The sequence below is a fragment of the Myodes glareolus genome, chromosome 4 (genome assembly GCF_982192425.1).
Source record: "Myodes glareolus chromosome 4, mMyoGla1.1, whole genome shotgun sequence".
Taxonomy (NCBI): domain Eukaryota; kingdom Metazoa; phylum Chordata; class Mammalia; order Rodentia; family Cricetidae; genus Myodes; species Myodes glareolus.
In genome coordinates, this window is record NC_142029.1 from 77823552 (window position 1) to 77848986 (window position 25435).

General features: G+C 41.9%; 2 protein-coding genes across 4 annotated transcripts in view; one reads left to right on the top strand and one right to left on the bottom strand.

The window, feature by feature from the left end:
• Positions 1-1040: 1040 nt before the first annotated feature.
• On the bottom strand, positions 1041-22442 carry LOC125388976 (H/ACA ribonucleoprotein complex subunit DKC1-like). Its single transcript, XM_048417374.3, has 2 exons — positions 22312-22442; positions 1041-3049 (listed from the first exon to the last, which is right to left on the bottom strand). Exon 2 carries the CDS (start codon positions 2946-2948, stop codon positions 1407-1409), a length of 1542 nt encoding a protein of 513 aa, XP_048273331.3. The 5' UTR covers positions 2949-3049; positions 22312-22442; the 3' UTR covers positions 1041-1406.
• A 313-nt stretch (positions 22443-22755) lies between these two features.
• The window catches only part of Usp28 (ubiquitin specific peptidase 28), a 60367-nt gene continuing 57687 nt past the window's right edge, over positions 22756-25435 (top strand). For 2 of the 3 annotated variants that reach the window (XM_087905623.1, XM_087905624.1), the window contains exon 1: positions 22785-22905. Coding sequence is in view for 1 of the 3 variants with exons in the window: in XM_087905621.1 (XP_087761747.1) it covers positions 22849-22905 (57 nt within the window). In the remaining 2 variants the exon portion in view is untranslated. Of the gene's footprint in view, positions 22906-25435 lie in introns of all 3 variants that reach the window. The other variant, XM_087905621.1, reaches the window with a different exon arrangement.

Genomic DNA, 25435 nt, shown 5'->3' on the forward strand with positions numbered 1-25435 from the left:
GTGAGAAATGACAGAAAGAGCTGGCTGCCTGGATTGTCACCCAAAGTTCTTCTGAAACACTGGGGCACCCACCTTCAGTAGACAGGCTTAGCATATTTGACAGACTTTTCTTTGAAGCAGGGTATTCTGAAGGGCTCTCCTACCTTGTCTTGACAATGTTTGGCAGTCAGTTTCTTTTTGTCCTGCTTGTCTAATTAGGACAACATACTGTCAGTAGTCAAGGCAAGGGCATTTTCTTGCCCAGTGGCTTATTTTTGCCACAAATAAAGTAAACTCCATATGGAGTTTCTTCAATGCCCATTATCTTCTCTGAAGTAGATTGGTGCTGCTAGGAGCAGACGTATCTCACCATCATGAAAGCCTTATGTTATGAAAACACCTTAAATGCCATAGTCTGTAGCTCTCTGAAGTGTTTGTAGATGACCTGTCTATCTAAAATATATCTTTGTTTGATCTTGAAAATATATATATATATATATATATATATATAATGTGATTATATTCAATTATAATAAATGATTAACTACTAACCTGCATTTCCTTATTACCTAAATAGCTGGTAATAAAAATCTTCAAGGACTAGAAATTTGCATCATTGTTAAATGAGTTTAATAGGTACAATACCTTGAGCAAGAGTAAAAATGTATTTTATATTCTAACAAAATTAATTTCAAATTTGTATCAATATACAAAATTTGTATACAATATATAAAAATCCAATCCAATGTAAAAAATTTGAAGCTAATAGTTGCTTTTTAAAAGTAGATTCAATAATTTATCTTTTTATCTTATATCTATATCCTCCCTTTATTCTTTTCAGAGTAGATTTAATAATCTACCCTTTTATCCTATAATATTTATATCTCCTTTTTTTCTTTTCAAAATAAGAACCTTGAATCTAATTTCCTTTGTTTAGCTTTTCCCCTAACTGTAACCAATAACAACTTGTAACCAACCCCCCTAAACAATGACAAATATCCATAACCCATTGAATGACCAAAAAACCACCCACCGTACCTCTTAGGAATGTGGATGCTATATTTTTTTTAAGTTCTATACCATTTTATTCATCAGATTTAATTTTTACAAACATTAGGAAAGGACCATCTATGACACTGTTTAAAATGGCCAGTAGTAAACATTTGCAGACAGTGACTAGGCAGTTTCATGTCTGAAGGTGTGTTCCCCCACTCAAGCAAGCAGAGAGGTCAGTGGCAAAAACCTGCTTTTCATCTCTCATAGCCTTAGAACAGGACAGTACAAGATGGTCACACCCTAACCACCGAGATCGTAAGTGGCAAGGAAAGTGTCCCAGAGCTCTGTGTTCTACTCCCTCAACAAAATGTTTTCTCAATAAGGCTTCCATTTCTCCTCCCAGCCTGACATAATGCTTCAAGTGGCTTTTACTATTCAGATATCTCTTCCACCGCTTTTACTTTCTTCTTCTTCTTTTTCGTTTTGCTGGTATCACTGTCCCCATGTCCAGCTTCGCCCCCACCTTCTGGCACAGTGTTAGGCTTCTTGTCCTTCTTTTTCTTCTTTTCCTTCTCCATCACCTGGGGGACCCCTAGAGGGGTCTCGTCACCTTCACTGTCACTCTCCCACTTCCTTTTTGTGACTTTTACTGCAGCAGCAGTTAACTGAGGGGCTGGTACTGCTTCAGCAACCGCTGCCTTCTTGCCAGAGTCACTGTAATCAACGTAGTCCTGTTTCCAAGTGGCAGGGGTGTTGTCTGTGGGTTTGCCATGCTTGTCTAGAAGGCCCTGCTTGATCATCATCTTCTTCTGACTTGCCTTTGGACCTAAACCCCACTTACGAGGATAAGTGTCTCTCTCCATGATCACCCTCTTTATCTTGGCTACTACGCCATGATCACAGGTAGAAATCACTGCTGTAGTCATCAATGCAATAGCCATGCAGATAGCTTCCCCCTTGGTGGTAATGACCACAATCTCCTGGTTGAGCTCAATGCCATCCTCATATCGGAGAACACCAGGAAGCATGATCTTGGCCCCATAGCATATTGCATTCACTGCACTATCTTTCATAACCAGCCGTTTATGAGATGTCAGCAGCTTTTCCAAAGGGTAAACAACATGCCGCAAGTAAGTCTCATCCTTATGGTTATCGTAGAGCCACTGAGCATCGAGTACATCATGCATCGTCACCATGTGGTCCTTTTCACTCATGACTCCAGAACGCACCCTCCGAAGTTCCTGCATTTGACCACCAACTCCCAGTAACAAGCCAAGGTGTACGCAAAGTGTCCGAATGTAAGTGCCAGCTTCACAGCTCACCCAAAAGATTCCTAATCTTCTTTCAGGATCATATTCTATCATTTTGCTCTCGTAGATCGTCCTCACTCGAAGCTGCCTCTTTACTGCAGCAATAAGTGGGGGTCGCTGAAACAGGGCACCTGTCAGAGTTTCTAGGGCCCTAGAAAGCTGAGTGCCACCTTCAATAGCATTGTGCAGCCGGACAATTCCCACATATTCTTTGCCTGCACTCTGTTGTGATTTCACCAAACGAGTGGCTCGTTCAATACACACAATTAAACAACCAGTCACTTTGGGATCTAGTGTGCCACTGTGACCTGTCTTCTCTACCCGAAGTATTCGTCGGATCCAGGCTACCACCTCATGGGAAGACGGGTTAGAAGGCTTGTCAAGATTAATGAAACCTGTCTTGATATAGTCCCCAATCTCCCTCTTCAAAGGATTTGAACCACAAGGAATAGGCGTATAGTGTGTTGTCTTTACATTTAGCTTATCAAAATCCTTTAGTAACAAGGGCCACTGAGAAGTGTCCAATTGAGCCACTTTGGATTCTGGTTTGATAAGAAAGTCTTCAGCATGTTGTATTTCAGCTACATGATCTTCTCGTAATGGCTTCCGGTCTTTTTTCTTTTTATGCTTCTTTGGCAAAGTAATTACTTCTGCATCCATCATCTTGTACCGCACCACGTGTATCCTGCCCAAGCCACCACCCAGATGTTGTATTCTTAAATTTACTTCCTGCTGTCCGGAAGTGATGATATCTTTAGGGGATCCTGAAAAGAAAAATTTGAATTAACTCTCAAGTTCTGGGAGAGGTAGCTGTATCATTTACCAGATACACAGTTTACCAGGCTCTGCGTAACGGTATAGGGCAGGGCTTGAGTCCTGGCTAGAGTAGTCTGTTAGGCTGGACCATCTCAGGTAGTCACCTCGAAATTGTTCTGAGCAGTTTGTATTCCAAAGCTGATCTTTAAGTGGTGTCTTTCTATCATCTCAGAGTAAAGGGATGCGAAATATACCAATCAAATGGACCTAAGAAACAAGCAGGTGTAGCTATCCTAATATCTAAGAAAATAGACTTCATGCTAAAATCAGTCAAGAGACAAAGAAGGTCGTTTCATATTAGTCACAGGAATGCCCCAAATACAAGGGCACCCTCATATGTCAAAGAAACACTTCTAAAGCTTAAATCATATATTAAACCCCACACACTAATAGTGGGAGACTTCAATACTCCACTCTCACTACTGGACAGGTCAATCAGACAAAAAATGAACGGAGAAATAAGAGAGCTAACAGATGTTATGACTCAAATGGACTTAACAGACATCTATAGAATATTCCATCCAAACAGAAAAGAATATACCTTCTTTTCAGCAAGGAACTCCACCTTGGGCAAGAAATTCCACAGAAGTGGAACCGAACAAGACACTTAGGATGGAGAGGGCCTGAGGAAACAAGCTCCACTGGGAGCAGAAGTCAGGAGCAAATCCAGTCCTGGGAGCCAACCCAGTCCCAGAACACTGGCGGATCAGGACTGAGCCAGCGACCAGATCCAGAGTCAGCAATCTCCACCAGAAGAGGTCCAACTCCAAGCCAGGGACTTCTGCAAGAGGGAATTCAGACCAGGATTTACAGAAACAGATCTAAGCCAGCAGCCAAGGCCAAAGTAAGCCAGAGACAGCAAACTCCAAGGGAGCAGATCAAAGCACAGGAGCACCGAGCAATCTCCAGGAACAGGAGTAACCAACGGGGTAACTAGAACTGTGACACTGACTGTACCATGAGGAACAACCATCTGAGCTTTGGATTCACTGGCACCTAGAAGATTATTCAACAGAATCTCAGACAGCCCCAACCACATCTATTAGAGGAAAAGATGAGTAGAAAAGGTAAGATCACATGCTACACCACAAAGAGCAACACAATACCAGTAAAACCTAAAGACCCTACAACAGCAAGACCTAAACAACCAAATATGAATGAACCAGAAGAAAATTATCTAAAAAATAACCTCAAGAGAATGTTAGAAATTCTTAAAAATGAAATGAGAAATTACCTTAAAGAAATGAAGGAAAAAACAAACAAAAAATTGGAAGATATCAGCAAATCACTTAAAGAAAACCAAGAAAAGCAATTAAACATATAAAAGAAACTATTCAGGACTTAAAAACTGAGATAGAAACAATAAAGAAAACACAAGCCAAAGGAATTATAGAAACAGAAATCATGAGAAAAAGACCAGGAACCACAAATGCAAGCATGAACAACAGATTACAAGAAATGGAAGAGAGAATTTCAAGCATTAAAGATACGATAGAAGAAATAGACTCATTAGTTAAAGAAAACATTGAATCTAACGAAAGCTTAACCCAAAATATCCATGAAATATGGGACACCATAAAAAGGCCAAATCTTAGAATAATAGGCATAGAAGAAAGAGAAGAAGTTCAACTCAAAGGCACAGAAAATTTATTTAACAAAATTATAGAAGAAAACTTTCCCTACCTAAAGAAAGATGTGCCTATGAAGATACAAGAAGCTTACAGAACACCAAATAGACTGGATCAAAAAAAGAGTCCTCTCACCACATAATAATCAAAACACTAAATAAAAGAGTAAAGAAAGACTATAAGGGGGCTGGAGAGATGGCTCAGAGGTTAAGATCACTGACTGTTCTTCTTAAGGTTCTAAGTTCAATTCCCAGCAACAACATGGTGGCTCACATCCATCTGTAATGAGATCTGATGCCCTCTTCTGGTCTGCAGGTGTACATGCAGGCGGAATACTGTATACATAATAAATAATAAAGAAAAACATTTTAAAAAAAGAATATTAAGAGCTGCAAAGGAAAAAGGCCAAGAAACATATAAAGGTACCCCTATCAGAATTATATAAATTATATAAAATATACCAATCAAATGGACCTAAGAAACAAGCAGGTGTAGCTGTCCTAATATCTAAGAAAATAGACTTCATGCTAAAATCAGTCAAAAGAGACGAAGAAGGTCATTTCATATTAGTCACAGGAAAAATCCATCAAGAGGAAATTTCAATACTGAACATCTATGTCCCAAATACAAGGGCACCCTCATATGTCAAAGAAATACTTCTAAGGCTTAAATCATATATTAAATCCCACACACTAATAGTGGGAGACGTCAACACTGCACTCTCACCACTGGACAGGTCAATCAGACAAAAAAATGAACAGAGAAATAAGACAACAGATATTATGACTCAAATAGACTTTAACAGACATCTATAGAATATTCCATCCAAACAAAAAATATACCTTCTCAGTACCTCATGGAACCTTCTCAAAAATTGACAAAAAAAAGTAACAAAATAAACCTCAACAAATAAAAAAAAATGGAATAATCCATTGTACCTTATCAGATCACAATGGTCTAAAGCTAGAAGTCAACAGCAATCCTAATTCCAGAAAACCCACAAACACATAGAAATTAAACATTGCTCATTAATGGGTTAAGGAAGAAATAAATGGGGGAAATTAAAGACTTCCTAAAATGCAATGAAAATGACCATACAATTTATGGGACACAATGAAAGCAGTGTTAAGAGGCAAATTCATAGCACTAAACACCTACACAAAAAAGCTGGAAAAATCCCACACTAGTGAATTAACAGAACATTTGAAAACTTTAGAACAAAAAGAAGCAAACTCACCTAGGAGAACTAGACAGCAGGAAATAATCAAATTGAGAGCTGAAATCAATAAAATGGAAACAAAGAAAACAATACAATCAATGAGACAAAGAGTTGGTTCTTCGAGAAAAATCAACAAAATAGACAAATGTTTATCCAAACTAACCAAAAGGCAGAGAAAGACTATCCAAGTTAACAAAATCAGAAATGAAAAGGGAGACATAACAACAGACAAGAAAGAAATACAGAGGATCATCAGGTCATATTTTGAAAACCTGTACTTCACAAAATTGGAAAACTTAAAGGAAATGGACAACTTTCTAGATAAACATCACTTACTAAAATTAAATCAAGACCAAATAAGCAAATTAAATAGACCTATAACTGCTGAAGAAATAGAAACAGTCATCAAAAGTCTCCCAACCAAAATAAATAAATAAATAAAAATAAAAAGCCCAGGACCAGATGGTTTCAGCTCAGAATTCTACAAGACTTTCAAAAGAACTAATACCAATACTCCTCAAATCATTCCACTCAATAAAAACAAAGGAAACATTGCCAAACTCTTTTTATGAGGCTACAATTACCCTGATGCCCAAACCACAGAAAGACATTAGTAAGAAAGAGAATTACAGACCAATCTTACTCATGAACATTGATGCAAAAATACTAAATAAAATATTAGCAAATTGAATCCAAGAACACATCAGAACCATCATCCACCATGACCAAATTGGCTTCATCCCACAGATGCAGGGATGATTCAATATATGAAAATTTGTCACTGTAATTCACACTAAAAACAAACTGAAAAATAAAACCACATGATCATCTGATTATATGCCAAAAAAGCTTTTGACAAAATACAACATCCCTTGCTGGCTGGAGAGATGACTCGGTGGTTAAGAGCACTGCCTGCTCTTCCGAAGGTCCTGAGTTCAATTCTCAGCAACCACATAGTGACTCACAACCATCTGTAATAAGATCTGGTGCCCTCCTCTGGCCTGCAGGCATACATGCAGAACGAACACCGTATACATAATAAATAAACAAATCTTTTTTTTAAAAAAAAATACAACATCCCTTTATGATAAAGGTCTTGGAGAGAGCAGTAATACAAGGAACATACCTAAACATAATAAAGGTAATATACATCAAGCCAACAGCCAACATCAAACTAAATGGAGAGAAACTCCCAGCGATTCCATAGAAATCAGGAACAAGTCAAGGTTGTCCACTCTCTCTATATCTAATCAATATAGTTCTTGAGGTCCTAGCAATAAGACACCAAAAGGAGATCAAAGGGATAGACATCGGAAAAGTCAAATTGCTGATGATATGATAGTTTACATAAGCGACACCAAAAATGTTTCAAAGGAACCTCTACAACTCATAAACATTTTCAGTAGTGTAGCAGGATACAAGATTAACTCAAAAAATCAGTAGCCCTCTCGTACACAGATAGGGAAGAAATCAGAGTATCAACACCCTTCACAATAGTCACAAATAGCATAAAAATATCTCGGAGTAACTCTAACTAAACAGGTGGAAGACTTGTATGACAAGAACTTTAAATCTTTGAAGAAAGAAATTGAAGAAGACACCAGAAAGTGGAAAGATCTCCCATGGTTTTGGGTAGGCAGAATTAACATAGCAAAGATGGCAATCTTACCAAAAGCAATCTACAGATTGAGTGCAATGTCCATCAAAATCCCAGCAAAATTCTTCAAAGACCTCAAAAGGACAGTACTCAACTACACATGGAAAAGCAAAAACCCCAGGATAGCCAAAACAATCCTGTACAATAAAAAAACTTCTGGAGGCATCACAATCCCTGACTTCAAACTCTACTACAGAGATACAGTACTGAAAACAGCCTGGTATTGGCATAAAAACAGACAGGAGAAGCAATGGAACCAAATAGAAGACCCAGATATCAATCTACACTCCTTCAAACACCTGATCTTTGACAAAGAAGCAAAAAATATCAAATGGAAAAAAAGAAAGTATATTTAACAAATGGTCCTGGCATAACTGGATATCAACATGTAGAAGAATGAAAATAGACCCATATCTATCACCATGCACAAAATTCAAGTCCAAATGGATCAAAGACCTCAACATAAAGCCAGCCACACTGAACCTTATAGAAGAGAAAGTGGGAAGTATACTTGAACGCATTGGCACAGGGAACCACTTCCTAAATATAACTCCAGCAGCACGGACACTGAGAGAAACAATTAATAAGTGGGACCTCCTGAAACGGAAAAGCTTCTGTAAAGCAAAGGACATGGTCAACAAGACAAAACAACAGCCTACAGAATGGGAAAAGATCTTCACGAACCCCACATCAGACAGAGGTCTGAACTCCAAAATAAACAAAGAACTCAAGAAATTGGTCATCAAAAGAACAAATAATCCAATAAAAAAAATTGAGTATAGACCTAAACAGAGAACTCTCAACAGAGGAATCTAACATGGCTGAAAGACACTTAAGGAAATGTTCAACATCCTTAGTCATCAGAGAAATGCAAATCAAAACAACTCTGAGGTTCTATTTTATACCTGTAAGAATGGCCAAATTAAAAATCACTGATGACAACTTATGCTGGAGAGGTTGTGGGGAAAAGAGAACACTTCTGCATTGTATGGGAGTGAAAGCTGGTACAGCCCCTTTGGATGTCAGGTTGGTGATTTCTCAGAAAAAAAGGAAACAACCTTTCTCAAGACCCAGTGATACTATTTTTGGGTATATATCCAAAGGATGCTTAAACATGCCACAAGGACATGTGCTCAGTTATGTTCATAGCAGCATTGTTTGTCATAGCCAGAACCTGGTAAACAACCCTTGACCGAAGAATGGATAAGGAAAATATGGTATATTCACACAATGGAGTACTACACAGCAGAAAAAAATGACATCTTGAACTTTGCAGGCAAATGGACGGATCTAGAAAACATCATTTTGAGTGAGGTAACCCGGACCCAGAAAGACAATTATCACATTACTCACTCATAAGTGGGTTTAAACAGAAAGCAAAGAAAACCAGCCTACAAATTGATGGAGGAGGGTTATCTGTCTATTGTGTTATTTATTGGTCAACAAAGAGACTGCCTTGACCCCTTGATAGGACAAAAAATTAGGTAGGCGAAGTAAACAAAACAGAATGCTGGAAAGAGGGCTATGAGACAGATGCCATGGAGCCAGCCACCAGGTCAGACATGCTAAATCTTTTCCGGTAAGCCACTACCTCGTGGTGCTACCACGAGATTATTAAAAATGGGTTAATATCAAAATATGAGAGTTAGTCAGTAACTAACTCTCTAAAGATAATGGGCCAGGCAATGTTTAAATGAATATAACTTGTGTGTTATTATTTCTGGGGCTAAGCTAGCTGTGCGGGAGCCGGGCAGGATGAAAAGCAGGCCTGCCCGCAGCCCCTCACTACAACAAATCACAATCTCAGAGAACCCAGACAACACTGAGTACCCTATGAGAGACATACACAGATCTAATCTACATGGGAAATAGAAAAAGACAAGATCTCCTGAGTAAATTGGGAGCATGGAGACCTTGGGAGAAGGCTGAAGGGGAGGGGAGAGACAGGGAGGGGAGCAGAGAAAAATGTAGAGCTCAATAAAAATCAATAAATTTTTTTTAAAAAAAGAGTCTGCAATCTCTCTCTCTCTCTCCTAATTTGTACTTTTTGGGGTCTAACTTTTTTATTTTTTATTTTTTTGATTTTTCGAGACAGGGTTTCTCTGTAGTTTTTGGTACCTGTCCTGGAACTAGCTCTTGTAGACCAGGCAGGCCTCGAACTCACAGGGATTCGCCTGCCTCTGCCTCCCAAGTGCTGGGATTAAAGGCGTGCACCACCACCGCCCGGCTATTTTTTGTTTTTTGAGACAGAGTTTCTCTGTAGCTTTGTAGACCAGGCTGGCCCTCTAACGCAATAGAGATCCACCTGCCTCGGCCTCTAGAGTGCTGAGATTAAAATCGTGCACCAACACTGCCTGGTCTTCTAATTGTTTGTAAACCTATTTTATAACCTAAATAAGAGAATCTCCTCTTTGTATTTTTTCAGTAACATTTGTAATCCCCAACAAGGTAAAGTGTTCTTTAATTCTTCAAACATTTTTTCTAAAGTATCTACATTTGAATCAGATAGCAAAATGTCATATATGTGATGATAAACTATAGATTCAGAAAATTGCTTATGTATCATTTCCAATGGATAATTTATAAAATATTGGCTCAAGGTAGGGCTATTTAACATTCCCTGTGGAAGAATCTTCCATTGTTATCGCTTAGCAGGCTGAGAATTATGAGTAGGCATTGCGAAGGCAAATTTTTATCTTTTTCTTGTAAAGTTATAGTGAATAACCAATTTTTAAAATCAATAACTATAAGAGGCCATCCTTTCGGCAATAGAAAAGGCAAAAGAATGCCAAACTGTAGGGAGACCATTGGCTGAATCACCTTATTAACAACTCTTACATCTGTCACCATTCTCCATTTTCCAGATTTCTTTTTAACAACAAATACAGGAGAATTCTGAGGACTGGCTGATTTTTCTATATGCTGAGCATCTAGTTGCTCCTGTACCAGCTGTTATAAAGCCTGCAGTTTCTCTATTGCGAAAGACCACTGCTTATCCCATACAGGTTTTTCTGTCAACCATATCAAAGGTAGGGCTGTTGATGGTTTTGAAATATCAGCTGTGTGTCCTGTTCTTATTCAGTCACAACCTGAATGATCGGTGACTGTTCTTTATAAAACCCTGTTATTTTTCCCAGAAGCATACATTAATTTATGTTTATTTCTAAGATCGGGGGAATGTTAATCTGATTATATCATTGCTGTAACAATCACGCCCCCACAAATTCATTGCTGTTAGCCACATATGGTTTTAGTAGTCTTCTGTCCTCTGGCCCTATACATTCAACCCATCTCATGCTCTACTTTACCTGAGACAAAGTTCCAGTGTCTAAAACTGAACATTTACATCCTGAAGAGGCCAATTTGGATGCCAAGATTCTGATGAAATTATTGTTACAGCCGCATCTGTGTCTACCAGACCTTCAATGACAACGTCATTCATTTGTACTTTTAGTCTTTGTTCATTTACAGAATTCTGCCAACATACTCACTTTATGGTTTCTCCTGAAATTTTTGTTCTTTCTTGTATAGCTGTTCTATTATCCAGAGCAGTATGGTTTCTTACAATAGGCATTAGTTTTTTTAATTGCTCTGGGAAAGAGTTTCCTCTATGATGGCAGGAAATGACTAAACCAGATTTGGCATAGGGGTGTACAAGAGGTACCTGATGGAGTTTCCTGACACCAAAGGATTACCTTGAATATTCCTTGTTGACCTACATTCATTAGTCCAATGCCTTACTTTGCCACACCTTCCACATAATACAGAAGGGAGAGGCATTCTAATTATTCTTAGAAAAAAAACATTGTTTCTAGGAACACCCTATTTACAATCCCTTTTCAAGATAACCTTCTTTGCCACAATTATAACATTTGACATTTTGATTTTTTTCTCAAACCTCTAGAAATCACCTCTCCTATCCATGCATCATCATGGTCATGAGATTCACGATTACTTGTGTGTTGAATCCATTTCTCCAAAGGTGCTGACATTGCCTTTAGTAGCCTAATTATCCTTTTGCATAGAGAACTAGCATTTTCAAAAGCAGAGATTCAATTATTATTTGTCTAGCTTCTGAATTTAGTATCATTCTGTTTCCTACTTAAGTCAATCTTTGTAAGAAATCCATAAAGGCTTCATTTGGGCCATGTATAACTTTAGTAAATGATTCAATTTTCTTTCCTATTTCTCCAATTCTGTCCCAAGCATTCAAAGCTGCTGTGCAGCATAAATCCAGGGTGTGGCTATCATACATAGCTTGCCTTTCTATATTAGCATAATCTTCTTCAAAGATTTGATCTTGGGAGATTTCCCTACTTCTATCTTTACTCTGTTGTTCAATAATCTTAGCCTCTTCTCTGAGCCAGGTACTCCATTGTAATATGGACCAGGCTCTAAAATACCTGTAATCAATTCTGTATAGTCTTTAGGGATAATTCTATTACAAACTGCTCATGAGTTTAATATTTGCTTCACAAAAGGTAAATGCAAGCCATGAGACCATTGCTTCCTTGAATCTCCTTAAATCTAACATTGGCACAAGAGTCAATTTAGCTGAAACACAGCCTCTGTCATTCAGCAATTCCTATAAGGTTACTGGATATATTAAGGTTGGCTGTTTGAAAATCTTGGGCTTCTATTCTTATAATGCAACATTCAAATTGATTCTCCATCAAATTCCTCTGTCTGGATTTGAATTTCTCTGTAATCTGTTTTATTAGGTTTTTCTAAGGCCTGTATCTTAACACTCAGATTAACCAACTTTTTTTAGTGATAAGACAAAAATGATAAAGCTGATGATGTTTAAGTTGACATTACATAAATCCCATCTAAGTTCGATACCCTCTCATTTAATTGTTCCATTTTCAAACTGCCTAGCATATTAACATACAGAGACCCAAATCCCTCCATTGTAATGTTCTTTTTTTCCATTTTTTTAATGTGGGAAAAACTCCTTTTTAACTAATTTCTCCCCTTAAAAATTCCCAATTGTCAACTGGTGGCGCATGCCTTTAATCCCAGCACTCAGCAGGCAGAAGCAGGCAGATCTCTGTGAGTTCGAGGCCAGCCTGGTCTATAAGAGCTAGTTCCCGGACAGGCTCCAAAGCTATAGTGAAACCCTGTCTCAAAAAACCAAAAAATAAAATAAAATAAAAAAAGAATTTCCAATTGTCTAACCAAATCTGAGGATGTTGATGAAGATGTGAGGTTTATTGCTGCCACATAGAACAGTAAAGGCCTGACTGAATTCAAGGCAGTTACCTAGTTTGGCAGCAGCCCAGGAAGGAGGCTCAGGGAGAGCCTGAAACCCATGGTGGAGAAGTGAGGAACTATATGAAAAATGCACAGGGGATTGTTTGGAAAAAACGTGTGGTGGGGGTCTGCCTGAAGGCAAAACCAGCCAGGCTAGGGCCAGTGAATCCTGTGGTATTTGGAGCCCAGGTGCTTCCGGAGTCTGGGTAGCAGCTGGAGACTATCTCAGAGAGCCTACAACAGGAAAATCCCAAACTCTCTAAGAGGCTTGGGGAAAAAAAAAAAAAAGAAAGCCAAGCAAGGTTAGACTGGAGCCCTACATGCATCTCTGGCCTGTGCTGTTGGCTAAAAAGCCACAGGCAGTTTCTTTATGAATTCGTACCCCAAACAATGGGAGCCAGTTGTAACATGAATAATAAAAACCCAGAGATAGATACTGGGATTCAACCCGAAGATCAGAAAAGCAAAGCAGCCAAAGCCACTGTAGAACTCTTACCTCTGTGAAATCTTCAGACTGAACAAGGGAACAAATTTTTGCCTCATCCCACCTAATATTCCTCTCTAGTGCGGTGGGGATTAAAGGCGTGCACCACCACCCAGCTTCTATGGCTAACTAGTGTGGCTGCTGGGATTAAAGGTGTGTACCACCACTGCCTGGCCTGTATGACTGACTAGTGTGGCTGTTTTGTGTTCTGATCTTTAGGCAAGCTTTGTTTATTAAAATACACATAAAATATCACTACAAATAGGAATAAGTAAGGTCCTGGTTTCCCACCCTTGAAAGGTTCTGAAACAGCTGAGAGTCCAAGCCTGTAACCCCAGCATCTTGGAAGCTGGGGCAGGATTGCCGAGAGTTTGAGGCCAGCAAGACTGTCTCAAAACAAACCCAAAAGTTACAATATTATTAAACAATATTATTAAAAACCATATTTAATTTTAGCATATGTTATGGGAGATCAAAATCTATAAGGTCTTAGAAGTTCCCTGGCATCAGGACCTGACTAAAACTGATTTATTTCATTTACACAATAGGAATCAGGAAATGAACCAGGTGGCGGTGGTGGTACACGCCTTTAATCCCAGCACTCAGCAGGCAGAGGCTCGCATATTTCTGTGAGTTGAAGGTCAACCTAGTCTACAGAGCTAGTTCCAAGGATAGGCTCCAAGGCTACAGAGAAACGCTGTCTAAACACACACACACACACACACAAAAACAGATTAAAAAAAGGGGGGGGGAGAGAAGAAAAAATGAAAGGGAATGATTAAACCCTGGGCCTACAGCAGAATCTGGCCATAAAGGCTGCACAAGGGGGCCTGGCTTGCACACCGTCACTCACCCCACTGGTGTAGGACCTTCATGGTCTAGGATCACAGGAAGAAGGGACTCCTACAGGTTTCCCACTCTTTCCTTTGATAGACAAAGCTTTATTGGTCCAAGAGAGGGTTCTAGCAAAAGTCTGAGCTGTAAGTCTTGACAGTTAGGGCACACAGCAGCCCAGTGGAAGCAAAGAAATCATACCAGGGGTACAGAAAAGATCTGCAGGTACCATGAAAGGTGCTCCATTGCAGAGAACAGCAGGGCCTACTGGAAGTACTGAGTTTCTGGGTCTTCAAGGGACAAACACTATGCGCTGAAGATGAACATTTGTGATCCTAACTCTACCTCTGGAGTGCTGGGATAACAGGAGTGGCACCATGCCTGGTTTGTGAGGTACTGGGGATGGAACCAGGGCTTCTTCCATGCTAGGCAAACACTCTTCCAGCTGAGCTACATTCCAACACCCAAAACACTGATAAGCTCTAAGGAACCTAAGGACTAGCTTTTTCAGATTTCAGTCATTCAGTAAAGCATTTAATTATTTGCAAATCAACATTACCTCTACCAGGGGATGCTCTTCTCCAAGCCCACAGCACTGCAATGGCTTTGATGATTTTTCTATAAATTTTACCAGGCACACGGTCCTGAGCTGATTACATTCTTTTTATTGTGGGTCACCAAGTAATTCTGCGAGTTACAGTTCACAAAGTTTGAGAAGGCACAGTGAGAACATAAAACAGAAGCAGACATTACCAAAGAAGATTTTCAGATGCCTTAAAGCAGAAGATAATTGTAACATGAAGGGCCGGCTTGTATCTGTCCTGCCCAGTACCCCACAACCGGCAAGTCCCAGAGAAAATCAATCACACAGAGATCTCAATAAGTTATAAAGCTGATTGGCCCATTAGGTCAGGCTTGTTATTAGCCCTTGTAACTTATATTAACCCATTATTCTGATCTATGTTAGCCATATGGCTTGGTACCTTTTTCAGCTGTCAGCTCACATATTGCCTCTTTGGTGGTCTAGGCAGGAATGGCAGAGGGAGTTTCCTGCTTCCCAGAATATTCCTGTTCTCACTGCCCCACCTCTACTTCCTGTCTGGTTGACCCACCTATACTTCCTGCCTGGCCAATCAGCGTTTTATTAAAATATGATTGACAGAATACAGATAATTCTCCCGTACCAGATAATCACAGATTCAACCAATGCTCATCAAAATCCCAGCAAAATTCTTCAAAGACCTCAAAAGGACAGTACTCAACTACACATGGAAAAGCAAAAACCCCAGGATAGCCAAAACAATCCTGTACAATAAAAGAACTTCTGGAGGCATCACAATCCCTGACTTCAAACTCTACTACAGAGATACAGTACTGAAAACAGCCTGGTATTGGCATAAAAGCAGACAGGAGAAGCAATGGAACCAAATAGAAGACCCAGATATCAATCTACACTCCTTCGAACACCTGATCTTTGATAAAGAAGCAAAAAATATCAAATGGAAAAAAGAAAGTATATTTAACAAATGGTCCTGGCATAACTGGATATCAACATGTAGAAGAATGAAAATAGACCCATATCTATCACCATGCACAAAATTCAAGTCCAAATGGATCAAAGACCTCAACATAAAGTCAGCCACACTGAACCTTATAGAAGAGAAAGTGGGAAGTATACTTGAACGCATTGGCACACGGAACCACTTCCTAAATATAACTCCAGCAGCACGGACACTGAGAGAAACAATTAATAAGTGGGACCTCCTGAAACTGAAAAGCTTCTGTAAAGCAAAGGACACGGTCAACAAGACAAAACAACAGCCTACAGAATGGGAAAAGATTTTCACGAACCCCACATCAGACAGAGGTCTGAACTCCAAAATATACAAAGAACTCAAGAAATTGGTCATCAAAAGAACAAATAATCCAATAAAAAAAAATTGAGTATAGACCTAAACAGAGAACTCTCAACAGAGGAATCTAACATGGCTGAAAGACACTTAAGGAAATGTTCAACATCCTTAGTCATCAGAGAAATGCAAATCAAAACAACTCTGAGGTTCCATTTTATACCTGTAAGAATGGCCAAATTAAAAATCACTGATGACAACTTATGCTGGAGAGGTTGTGGGGAAAAGAGAACACTTCTGCATTGTATGGGAGTGAAAGCTGGTACAGCTCCTTTGGATGTCAGGTTGGTGATTTCTCAGAAAAAAAGGAAACAACCTTCTTCAAGACCCAGTAATACTACTTTTGGGTATATATCCAAAGGATACTCGATTGTGCCACAAGGATATGTGGTCAACTATGTTCATAGCAGCTTTGTTTGTCATAGTCAGAATATGGAAACAACCTAAATGTCCCTTGACCAAAGAATGGATAAGGATAAACATGGAAACAACGTAAATGTCCCTTGACCGAAGAATGGATAAGGATAATATGGTACATTTACACAATGGAGTAAGACAGCAGAAGATAATTATTTGATGGAAATTCATGATGGTCATATACAAGTGAGCCTGTTTGCTTTTGTTTGAACTTCTTATTTGTAGACGTGGCCACATATGACAGTCACTATTGGGTTTCAAACAAATACTAGTGCCTGTTCCCATTGCTCATGACTTCAGAGGCAGTCAAGGTAAGCCCCAGTCATATCGTGTCTGTGTATGTGCATGTGCGCATGCACACAGGTGCAAGTGTGCTTGGGTGTACAGGTGCGAATACATGCGTTCCCATGTGTGTGAAAGCCAGAGATCAACATCAGGTCATTCTTGACTTTTTCTCTTCTTTCCTTCTTTTTTCTTGTTTTTAGTTAGACTCTCTCTAGCCAGTGAGACCCTGGAGTTTTTCTGCTGCCACCACTGGGAACACACACACACACACACACACACACACACACACACACACGCACGCATGTGCAAGAGAGTATTACTATGCTGCCCAGGCTGAGGCTCTCAAGTGTACAGGCATGTACCACCACATTACTGAGATTCAGGCCTCTACTGAGCTTGTCATGGCTGGGTCCTACATTTCCCCCTTCACAAGTTCCAATGACAGGACCCAATTATGGGTCCTGCTTGCCCACGGGTTTAAGGAGACAGCATTGGGACCTAAGAACCATTAATTAGCTACTTCCTGTAGGAACTGCACAATGGCCAGCTCAGTCTCCCTTCCCACTTAGGGCTAATCCAACATCAAGAAGGTTCAGCTTGACTATCTTGTAAGTCAATGTCTCCTCCTCTTCAGTCTTGCTTCTTTTCCTTCTCTCTTGACCCCCAAAACACTCCTCAATAGGATTTCCTTACATGTAGCCTTTTGTTTACTGTTGATATAAACTGAGGCCAACTGATGCCAATGGCGAGTCATAATAACAGATGTCAAGATGTTGGACAACCTAAGGTCTGGCTAGCAAGAAGATGCCAGCATTGTTAATACTGCCCACACCAAGAAGTACAACTCTTCCAGCTTCGTTGGTGTTGCATTAGAACAGTGTACTGAAGGAAAGAAATGGGTTGCTAGGTAGTGCAATATCTTAGATATTTAGGTTGTTTGTTGTATTGGTTACTGTCCCTTTGTTCTTCTGTTTCTGCCATTTTGTTTTATTTTAGATAGTCTGGCTTCGAAATTAATAAATGAGGATGATCTTGAATTTCTTTCCTCCACCTCCTGAGTACTGGGATTACAGGAGTGGTCTTTAAAAGACTTTGAGTGTCCTGGCTTATCTTGACTAAAGCTCTGAGAAAAAAATATGGAAAAACAGAAAACGATTAACCAGCAATTAAATCTATGTGTGAATTCAGAGAGCCTCAAGGTGGTGGGTCCCTGTAGTCAAAGGTAAATAAACTGAGAACAGGGACTTCACCAGCGAAATAGCCGTGCACAGAAGTCAATTTCCCAGCAAAAAAATGGTTGTAAGTGCTTGCTCTTTAAATGCCAATTCGGTAAGATCTTCCTTTTAATTAGAATGCTTGATTCATTAATATTTAAAGTAATCATTGACATTAACAGATTCAGATCTCTCATCTTATTATCTGCTTCCCATTTGGTTTGGTTTGTTTTGTTTTCTAAGATAAGATTCCCTATGTAGCCCTGGCTGTCCTGGAACTCTCTGCAGACCAGGCTGGCCTCAAACTCACAGAGATCTGCCTGAACCTACCTCCCAGGTGCTGTAATCAAAGGTGTATACCACCACAGCCCAGTCCCAGCTTGCTTCTTACTGCTTTTGTTTCTTCTTCCTTTTTTTGCTTTATTTATTTTTTAGATAGGTTGACCTCAAACTCAAACACACTGAGGATGACCTTGATTCTCCTTTTCCCACCTTCTCCGTGCTGGATAACAGGCAAAGCACACCATCACGCCCCCTGTAGGAGGTGCTGAAGTTTGAACCCAGGGCATCCTGTATTCTAAGCAATCATTCCAGTCAAATGAGGTACACAGTATCTCTGCACTGTTTATATTGTGCTAAGAATCAAGGCTAGGGCCTGCCACCTGCTAGGTAAGGCCCTGCTGAAGGAGCTATATTCTGAAACTCCTGCCTTTGATTTGTTTACATTTCTATCTTCATTATTTATTAGCTTTTACTTATAGGGTTTGTCTTTTTATTTAGTAGTTATCGAGATTCATAGATGCACTTTTTCTTTTCCTTACCTTCTTTTTTGAAGCAGGGTCTTAATAAAGTTCAGGATGACCTGATATAAGTAGCTCACCCACACCGGCTTCAATCAAATTTGCAGTAATCCGTATACCTCTGCATTCTGAGTACTAGGATCACAGGGTGATGGCACCAGCCAGCCATTCTCCTCACAGTCTTCTAGCACAGGTGGGTCTGGTTTCTAGTTATCTGTCTTTCTTATTGGCTTCCATTCCCTCCCTCACTCTGTGTATCTGTTTTGAAGTCTTAGTTCACAGTTTCTAAAGCCAGAGGCCTGGATGCTTTTCTATCAGAGTTCCAACCACTAGTCAAACTGTGACTGTGACCTGTTGTTTCTGAGTAAAGCTACACACACCCTTTGTAGAACTTTGGTTTCTGTTTTGATTTCCTTTTCAAAACTGTGGTTGATCTCTGGAGCCTTTGTTAACCTCTAGGCAGATACTTTTAAAGGTAAACATCCATGCTTCAGAGGTAGGGTATGGGGAGAGGGAAGGCTATTGCCCCAGGAAAGGGCTGCTTATAGAACCTTCAAAACTGTCATTGTTATTTCAGATAACAGCCTCCCAAGAAACAAGGAGCCAACTAAAAATAGCTGGTTCATCTGGATTTACTCTCTTTATGAGTCCTAGGATAAACTTTGCACACTATAATACTAAATTCTCCACCCAGAGGCTTTCCTGTCTGCCTGAGTGTGTGTGTTGTGTGTGCACTCTCACATGTGTGTGTGAGAGGGAGATATAGAATTGTTATTATCATATCTATTCATTTTTGTGGGTGTGGGTGTGATTATTGCTGTGCCGCAAGTGACTGAAGCTCACAGGACAGCTTGCAGGGGTCAATGCTCTCCTTCCATCATGACGGTCTTGGGACTCTAACTCGCTTCCTCAGGCTTGGCAGCAAGAGCCTCTCCACAACAGAGCCATGTCTGCCGTTGTTTAGAACAGGTTATATGAGTTCAATCTGAGTATTCTCAGGATCGTGCTCAATGTGATGATGTATTTTTCCAATCTGAGGGTGTATATTTTTCTCCAATAAAAGCCTGTTCCTGCCAGGCCTGAGGGCACAGGCCTGCGATCTCAGCACTGGGAGGCTGGAGCAGTAGGAGCAAGAGAGGAAGGCCAGCTTAGGAATCAGCGTGACATATTCTCCTAAGAACAACTCAGTCCATAGAGACCTTTGAACTCCAGTCTATCTTTCTTGCTTGCTGCCCTTTGTCCATTCTTTATGGAGATAGGCTTTTGTTTATCTATCCCAGGCTAGCCTGGACTCACTGTACAGTTAGTCTTAGTCTTGTCTCAAACTCACATCAATTCTCTTGCCTCAGTCTCCCAAGCACTGGGATATTAGTATGCACCACCACATCCAGGCCTCCTTTCATTCTCAACTCCCTAGCTCCCGTTTTTGGTTTTGGAGACAAGAGTCTCACTTTGTAACTCTGGCTGTTCTGGAGCTCACTACGTAGACCAGGCTGGCCTTGAACTCATGGAGATCCATTTGCCTTTGCCTCCTGAGTGCTGGGATTAAAAGCATGGGCCATTATGTTCCATTTCTGATACATGTATATTCTGTGTTTTAACCATAGTAATCTTTTACACTCTCTTATCCCACTCCCACTGAAGCCCTTCTTTACAACAAGCCATCCTCCTAATTTCATGTCTTACCATTCTTTCAGTGATATTGTGTGGCACTATTCCTACGGAAATAAGAACAAACATCTCCTCATGCCAGATAGGGAACTGATGGCAGATCAAAGTAAGAATACCCAAGTCCAACTTGGCAAACCAATGAGTTTTATTGGGGTTGCTTAGAGGAGTGTGGGTGAGGGACACTTATAGGAGCAGAAATAACACACAAATAAAGACCATGCCAACGTGGGAGACCTTCAATAAAGCTGGAAACCTGAAACACCGCACAACTTGCAGACGACTGGACAGTTGGAGTGGGTCTCTTTCCAGGCAGTCGAGCCTCTTCCAGACAGTTCAGCTTATCTGAGTGCATCTCTTAGTAGTTCTTACTCTTTTTATATGCGTGGGGAGGGAGGGGCTGTAGTGATAAATTGTTTGTACTTCAATAAGTAAATCTTGCCCAAGACCAGAGACAAAGCTAAAGTCACTAGAGGTCAGGCAATAGTGACACATATTTGGGAGACAGAGTCTAGTCAGGTGGATCTCTGTGAGTTCAAGGCCAACCTGGGCTACACAGGATCAAGGCAGGAACAAATCCAGGCGGCGGATTTGTTTAATCCCAATCCTAGGGAATCATATACCTTTAATTCCAGCACTGGAATTAAATATGGGGGAACATAAAATGGAAGGAGAGAGAGGCTTTGTCTGCCTGGTTTATGGTTGCCCAGCCATGGTGGAGGTTAGGCTTCTCTAGTGGCTTGGCTGCTTTGCTATTCTGGTTCTGGGGTTGAACCCCAATTTCTGTCTCTGGGTTTTTGTTATTGGTGCTACAAGGGACCTACTACATCTGGTCAGTTTCAGGTCACTTTGGAAGGGATCTGAAACCTTTGAGTTGTTTACTTCCTGAACTTAAGGAGCTACCTCCAAAGTAGGTTTAATTTGGAGGAAATCGCTTCACAATGATGACCCACTGAGTTTTGACAGGGTTTCTGACCATGGGGCTGGAGAGATGACGCCATGGCTAAAAGCACAAACTGCTGTTGCAGAGGTCCTGGGTCCCAGCAACCATATCAGATGGTTTACAACTGCTAAGGCAGCATCTTGTACTGACACCTACTGCTTTGCGATTTGGTTCTCCAATGTGTGCAAACACTTGAAGTACCCCATCTTTGATCATGTAAGTCAACCTAACTAACCCCTTAATAATTTTATAAAGTCTAATGGTTCTATTCCTCAGAGAGTCCTAACGATGTTCCCGGTAAACACAGGTCCCATTGCCCAGTCACATAGGAGGCTAAGGCAGAAGAACATTCAAAGCCAGTGGGGGCAACTTAATGAGATGGCCTCAAAGTAAAACATTGTTAAGCATGATAGACTTAACATCATACGCGACCAGATGGAGGCAGAAGATCAAGAGTTCAAGGCCAATCTTGGCCACTATAGAGGCTAGTATTAGCCTGGTGAGACCCTGTCTCAAAAATCCAAGCCTAAACCACCAACAATTAAACCCTCCTTCTAAACATTTAGATGGGCGGGGATGTGGCTTAGTGCACTAGGCTCAACACAGGTTACACATACAAGAAAAATGGAAAATTAGAACATTTGGCCACTATTTAGGATTAAGGACACCATGCTGAGCTCTACAAGTCTTCTGGCCCGCTCGGCTGTCTTTCCAGAAATCACTGGAGTCAGCCTAGGTTCCCAAACTAAGAAACGGCTAGAAAGCCTGGTTTGAAAAGTCCCTCAGCACAAGGAAGCCAGCACCCTCACAGAGCCTATGGGGACCTGGGGCCGGGCCGGACGCAGATGCAAGGTTCAGCCAGTGCAGGATGGAGAAAGAAGGAGTCTTGGAGACCTACCTCGTCACCCACTTCCTGGGCACCAAATACGGAAATGGCAACCGCGGGCTACGCCACGCTGACCCGCTAGTCAGTGCCCGACCGCGGTCACGTGGGCCGGAGCACGAGGAGAAGCTCCGCCCTGAGCTCACGCAAACGGGGGGGGGGAGTGGGCGGGCGTGTGGGTGAGGCCTCCAGCGCGCGCTGCGGGCGTGAGCAGAGTGTGTGGGCGGGGCCTCACGGGGACCTCGAGTGTGGGGGTGGAGCGTGTGGGCGGGGCCACCGGCACAAGCTTCAGGAGGGGTGGAAGCCAGCGGGCGGGGGAGGGGGGGGTCCTCCTGCGCGCGTCGTGGGCGGAGCCTCGGCCGCGTGCTGCGGGAGGGAGGGGAGTGTTGGCGGTGGGCTGGTGTGGGCGGGGCCTCCAGCGCGCGCCGCGGGCGGGGGCGGGACGTGTGGGCGGCGCCTCCCGGTGCTCCGGGGCTTCGGGGGCGGCGGTGGCGGCCGCGGCGACGGCGAGGACGACGAGAGTGGGGCTACGCGCAGAGGGGCGTCTCGGCCATGACTGCGGAGCTGCAGCAGAACGACGCGGCAGGGGCGGCGGACGGCCATGGCTCGGTGAGCGGCGGGTGAGGGTAGCGGGGCCGAGCTCCGGCCGAGAGGGGCGCGGCGGGCCAAGCGGGCGCGGGCCGGCGGAGGCCAGGGCCTGTGGGGTGAGGGCGGGAGCACCCCCTCTCGGGCCGCCGGAGACTTGCGAGGCTGGGGTCGCGCGCCGGTGTGAGGTTGCCTGTGTGTGTGTGTGTGTGTGTGTGTGTGTGTGTGTGTGTGCGTGCCAGCTCAGGTTCCAAGCGGGACCCAGTGCTGGGGACCCTACCGGGAGGGGTTGCACATGAGGTCGTGGGCATCGGGGTCACCCCGAAGTGTGCACCCGACCAGACCCAGCAGCTACAAACTTCCGAAAAGCTCGGCCGCGATGCCTGATTCTGATTCTCAATCAGTTTTATGGCTGTGGCTTCCCAGAGGCTTAAGCGGACTCAAGTTATCTCACTTAAAGCCGGCGTTTATCAACAAAGTGCAAAAAAGACCTGGAGCCCCACTCCTCCCTCTTCCCGCCCCTCTTTCCGTTCATTCCTTCCTTTTCTTTTGGAAACAACTCAGCTTCCCCTATAATCTCATTGATCACTAGATTTTGAAGGAGCGGGGAGAGGAACAGCACAATGAATAAAAGGGCACACCTATTAGGTTCCTAATATTTAAGAAGGTTGAGAAACATTACGAGGGCCTTTGGGCTGAAATGGTGAGGGATCAAAAACACTGGTTTGGAGAACATTAAAAGACTGATATAATAATGTCTCTTGAAGAAACTCGGGAGGTGGGCAGTTTGACACTATCATCTTGTTACAAAATAACACTACATCTTCCCTCAGGAACTGCACTTTTAAAAAACAGAATGGAAAATCTGTACCAAGTATTTAAATACTGTGCTTTTCAAGCGAGAAAATTCATAGACTATTTAGAATACGAAAGTCGGTGACTGCTAAGAAACAGCTTATATCTTAGTTTTAATTTAATTAATTTATGGGGCTCAAGCCTGGGGCCTATCACATGGAGTGGGCAAGTACTACATTCCCAGACGAGGAGTTTAAAACGTAGAAGGCTCTTTAAAATTCATGCAGAAAAAAAAAAGGTGTCTTTAAGACTTGGGCTGGGAAATGAAAGTAGGTGGCTGGTTTTTCTGTAGATATTCACTGCTGTCTTTTTGAATACTGGGGTTCATATTTTTCTGTTTTTTGTGTGTTTGATTTTTGCAGTGAGTAAGTCTACTTGTTTTGGGGACAGTGGCTTAAAAACAGGTGGTGAGATTTGGTTTTGAGACAGTCATATTGATACTATTTTAAGGGAGAGCAAGTCATATTTAAATTTGTTCCGGACTCCGTCAGTCATTTAAGACTGCATGGCTTTAATCAGCGGCATCTTCGTTTACCTCTGCCACAGTCTGAGTAGTGACCCCTATTTCAGCACTCCTTATTTGAGGGTTTGTATGTGAGGTGTTTGATGAGCATTGTGTATAGTCATAGCTATTTTGGGAAGGCTTGGCACTCCCAGGCTGTGGCTGGCTGCAGTTGTCTGATGCCTGGCGACCTGCAGTGATGACATTTACTGGTATTCCCAGAGATTTTGCCCCAGCTGACATGATAAGCTTTGAATGCTGGGTAACCGTTGCCCTTTTTGCTCAGGCTGGGATAAGGTGCCTGAAGGCATGGGCTGAGATGAAGGAACTTAAAGTGTGGAGCATAACTTTTATATTTCGGGAGAGTATTAATAACTTCTTCCTCTTGGTAAGTTCTGTGTAGGATGGATGCTTTTCTTTTGCATTCACGGAGGCATTCTGCCTTCCCTTAAAAGATGTTGAACGGAGTTGAGAGGAACTATCCTCCCCCGGACACTCAGGAGCTATTTAAAACTTAGCATGCTTTCCCTCCCTTCCCCAGCTGGTCATCTGTACAAAGGACAGATAAAACCATGTATAGGCTCGCCACCATTTTAGTGAGTGAAAAATAGAGTTCTCTGCAAATGTGCTCTGGGATCTGAGTAGACACTCCGCGGTCCCTAGACGGTGAGTTAAGGACAGCTTCCTGTATTTTAATCAGTTCTCAACTTAGATTAGAACCAGCAGGAAAGTTTACTGTTAGGGTAGGATAAGCAGCTTGCTGTCAGTTTGCTTCTTAGGAACCCTTCAGCACCAAGGATTCAGTCCACACAATCCCCTCCCCTTCTCTCCCACGTGGAACCCAGGGCCTTGTGCATTCTAGGCCAGCACTTCACCAGGCAGCTGTATGCTTTGTTGCACTTGCTGTCTCTGTCCTTTACTTCATGGTGTTTGTAGTCATCCTGTCTTGGTCTCTCTGGTGCTGGGTTAGAGATGTGAGCCACTGCACTCAGCTTCTTTTAGGTTGTAACCTAGCTCCACCACTCTGCTCTTTCAACCCGGGTCATGTGCACACAGAGGGAGCAGTATCCTCGGCACGTTAACAGATAACTCATATCAGGTGGGAGCTGTGTGTTCTGTTTCATCAAAATAACTTTCTGTGTGTGTGTGTGTGTGTGTGTGTGTGTGTGTGTGTGTGTGTGTGTGTTTGAGACTTTC